General features: G+C 38.4%; 1 protein-coding gene across 3 annotated transcripts in view; it reads left to right on the top strand.

Moving 5' to 3' along the window:
- The window catches only part of LOC106872620 (dTDP-glucose 4,6-dehydratase), a 118,039-nt gene that overhangs the window by 111,421 nt on the left and 2,044 nt on the right, over positions 1 to 4,574 (top strand). For all 3 annotated transcript variants that reach the window (XM_052972675.1, XM_052972677.1, XM_052972676.1), the window contains 2 exons: positions 1,130 to 1,283; positions 3,686 to 3,738. In XM_052972675.1, the coding sequence (XP_052828635.1) occupies positions 1,130 to 1,283; positions 3,686 to 3,738 (207 nt within the window). The remainder of the gene's footprint in view (positions 1 to 1,129; positions 1,284 to 3,685; positions 3,739 to 4,574) is intronic.

A 4,574-nucleotide genomic window follows, 5' to 3' on the forward strand; every position in this document is an offset into this window, starting at 1 on the left:
GGCACATAAAAGACACCGTTTCGTGCGTGGCCGTTTTCGTGTGGGTGACACGTAAAAGCACCCACTACACTCTCTGAGTTGTTGGCGTTAGGAAGGGCATCCAGCTGTAGAAACTCTGCCAAATTAGATTGGAGCCTGGTGTTGCCATCCGGTTTCACCAGTCCTCAGTCAAATCGTCCAACCCATGCTAGCATGGAAAGCGGACGTTAAACGATGATGATGATGATGACATTATATGTATATTTTTTTAATATCATAGTGCATATATATGTGTGTGTGTGTGTGATTAATGCCCTAAAGAGAATACTATAGAATATAAGCATGCGCCCCCGTGCAATAACTAAAAACAGTAAAAAAATTCAGAATGGTGTTCAACATTCAAGTAATTGGGTGCAGTGTAGAGTGTTGGCTGAAACTTTAAATAAACAGTTCACAGCTTTATTTGAATAATGAAAAACGTGTTATAGCTGATTGTTTATTTAAGCAAATGGAAAAATTGCTATCATTTTGGCTAACCCTCTTTCTGAGTGTGTGTGTGTATGCGTGTATTCTTAAGACACTTATTTGTTATATTATTGATAAGAATATCAAGTATTTGGTGTGTACTGATACTATGATATTATTGAGTGTGTGTTAAGCAGTAAAATATGTGTTTTTTAAGGTTACATATAGCCTCACAAATACAATTGTATTAAAATGTAACCAATGTGTCCTAAAATTTAAATATGGAGTGTCAATATTATATCAAAGTTATTCAGTATTATATGTCAGTATTATATCAAAGTTATTCATTCATATCAATCCTATATTAGTATTGATATTAACATACCATTTTAAGATATGAAACAGAAGCACTAAGTAGTGATGTGTATGAATACAAATTTGTTACCACTACAAATATGCTTGAGACATATTTGAATCCATAAGAAAATTTCTACTGTACTTTGTCATGTAGAAAATGTGTTTTTCTCTCAGGCATCTGTCTAAAATATATCCCACCATGTTTTCTTCTTCTTCTTCTTCTTCTCCTTCTTCTTCTTCTTCTTCTAACTTCTTCTTCTTCTTCTTCTAACTTCTTCTTCTTCTAACTTCTTCTTCTTCTATCTGTATGTTTGTTTGTCTATGCTAGATGGCTGCAACAGAGGAGAAGAAATGTGATCCATGGACATTTGTGGCCAAACACAAGCTGTCGGTTGAAAAAGAACTGAAATCCATTCCAGATCTCAATGTTGTGATTGTACGACCCGCTATCGTGTATGGCCCAGGAGATAGACAAGGGTTGAGTAAGTTAAACAGAGTTTCCCATTCATTTATTTACATACTATGTTTGTAGTGTGCAAGAATGGATGATGCAGAAGACAAATCTATCATAGTTTGTCTTATTTATCCATAGAAGCATCACCTACAGAACAAATATTGGCTCTTTTTGTATTCTTTTGCTTGCTGGGTCTGGAGGAAGGGACAGTGTCTCTGGCTCTTATAACCTCTATCACAGCCACCAATTGACCAGTGAGAATCATTTATGTTCCTCTTCAATCTTTGTAAGTCAACACCTGTGGGGAGAGATATGAGCAGAAGTGGGAGGTCCAGGGGTGGTTATTCTGGAAAAGAAGAACTTGGTTTCTTGATTCGTGTGGAAGCATCTGGAGGGTTGAACCCAAAATGGATGATGAGAGGAAAGGAGATTAGTAAGATAGGGATGCTGCAGTGGTGAGTATATGAACCTAGCCAGATTCAAGGAGCAGAGGACATTATAGTAAAAGTAGAGGTAAAGACCCCCTTCAGTCACAAATGATCATAGAATTGCACCTAGAAAGTTCCCCTTCAAGGCACAAGTCCAGGCAAGGTTATTTTATGGAAGACCAGCAGTCGCCCATGCAACCCAACCTTCCCTCTCCATGCCACCAGTGTTAACCAAAGGAAAGGCAAAGGCTGATACAGCTTGGTACTAGTGACGTTGCAACTCATCTCTACAGCTGAGATAACTGGAGCAAGGTGAAATAAAGTGTCTTGCTCAAGAACACGACACGCAACCCGGTCTGGGAATCAAACTCACTACCTCACAATTGTAAGCTCAATACCTTAACCACTGAGCCATGCACCTTCACTTCATTATAGTAGCAGTAGTAAAACAAGGCAGAACAAGGAGATTGTGCACCTGAGGGCCAAAGGGTACATGTGTACCTGTGAGTGACTTTATGCCAGTCAGTTGGGTGGTCCTTTTCTTGTACAGTCTAGGATATCTACATATGCACCAGCAGCACCACAATTGTGGGCCTCATCTGAGTTTTTGAAAGTGTCTAGAATATGTCGTGTGAATCCTGTTTCTATAGAATATAAGGTGGTGCTGAAAAGTTCCTGGTTTTAAGGGTACGCAAAAGGCCTAGCTGGAGGCCCAACTTTCCAAGTTCTTTTACAGGGCTTAGAAAAACTAAAGGACCACTGCAATAAGTGTGTGAATCTGAGAGGGGAATATGTTCATTATATAGTCATAATTAACTTATCCTCCTGTATTTTCTTTTACTCAAAATCAGGAACTTTTCAGCATCACCACGTATATACCTTACTGTATTATTTTTTTCAATAGTGATTAGATAAACTATGTATTGTGTTGATACCTTTCTCAAGAAATGGAGGGCCTCATTCCCTAGTGAAGTCAGTTGCCATGGTTTTCCAGCTAGATCAGTGCAGTGTTTCCTGCAGAAGATTGGTCTGGAGTCCAGACAACTGAAGAAAACCATCAACGAAATAGGCACAGCTGCTGAAATCAACTCAAGGTAGCTGTGGTTTCTAAGAAACCATGAGTAGAACCCTTCTGTTGGCAAATACTAATTCAATCCTAGCTGCCCCACTCAAGTGAAGCATACAGGCTAAGGAGTGAAACCAGTGCTGGATATAGGACAAATGAGGCCATGTTCTAGTTAAGTTACGAGGTCCCTTATTTGGATAGGGCCCCATTGACCAGGGTCCCTGCTCAGTGGGACTCTGTGCTTAAGCACACCTAAGCACAATGATAAGTCTGGCACTGGGTGAAACACTTGTGACTCTGAGGTACCTCTTCCTTTACTTTACTTCTTTCAGTTATTTGACTGCGGCCATGCTGGAGCACCGTCTTTAGTCGAGCAAATCGACCCCAGGACTTATTCTTTGTAAGCTTAGTACTTATTCTATCGGTCTCTTTTGCCGAACCGATAAGTTACGGGGACGTAAACATACCAACATCGGTTGTCAAGCGATGTTGGGAAGACAAACACAGACACACAAACATATACACACACATACACATATATATATATATACATACATATATACAACAGGCTTCTTTCAGTTTCCATCTACCAAATCCACTCACAAGGCTTTGGTCGGCCCGAGGCTATAGTAGAAGACACTTGCCCAAGGTGCCACGCAGTGGGAATGAACCCGAGACCATGTGGTTGGTAAGCAAGCTACTTACCACACAGCCACTCCTGCTGATAATACAAAATGGTTTGCAACATTATGATGGATTTAGGAGAGCTTGCAAAACCTCTGAGTAGCTCCTGCAGTTTCTGCAAGAAGCTGAGTATCTCAATATATCTATTTCACCTCATATGCAGTACTGTCTCCCTGCTCTTTTATCGCAATTTATCTCATCTTTTGTTGTTCATAAAGACTTAACTAATTCTTCCCGTCTTGCTTTCTTCAGCTCCTCGTCTTATTATTGGTGCAATATACAAGTACATGAGAGAGACGATGAAGGTTAGTATTGCTGATGTTGCTGCTGCTGCTTTTGTTGTTGTTGTTGTTGATAGCAGCTGCATTTTCACTTTAGCTTATCCAGCTGTCCATCACCACTAACACTATCACCTCCACTACTAACACCACCACCAACGCTAATTTTATGTGAGACATAACAGGTAGGATAGTGAGAGAGATACTATATCTTTAATTACAATGTTTTCGATAGTAAATTATAACAAATATTATTGTTTCTTAATTAAAAGCTACAGTGATAATCCCGTTATTTAGAACTTAATTATAAGTATTTATCACTAAGCATAACTCTTAGTTTAGGCTGCGAAAATGTTATGATGTATACATACCAAGACGCTGAACGTGCGTTCATATATACATGTATGTTGAAGATATAGATTATATATTTTTTTGACCGTTACACATAAAAAAATACAGTTTCATTAATATACAGAAATGAATTCAACAAGTTGAAAGAAACGAGAAGTAAAAGGAATTAAATTTCTACATTAATTTATTATATACATTTTTGGCATTTATAGAACATTTAGAAATAAAGTCATTCTGTTGTAGAGAATTACGACTTAAATTTTATATTAACTAATCTTTCATTCTAGCTATAAGAGTTCACAACAATTCAATATTGTCGGATCTGAGTATTGAACATGGCATATATATTAGCCGATACTCAAGAGGGTGAGTGTCGTGGACTTGTGTAACATCCAACGATCACTGGAGATTTTGCCGAAAATCAGGGTTTTTATAACTACTCATACACGAATCATAGAACCGTAACCCCGTGAAAGATTTCTTCAACGAAGTTCATAATTCGTATATGGGCA

This window comes from Octopus bimaculoides, chromosome 14 (genome assembly GCF_001194135.2).
Source record: "Octopus bimaculoides isolate UCB-OBI-ISO-001 chromosome 14, ASM119413v2, whole genome shotgun sequence".
Lineage (NCBI taxonomy): Eukaryota > Metazoa > Mollusca > Cephalopoda > Octopoda > Octopodidae > Octopus > Octopus bimaculoides.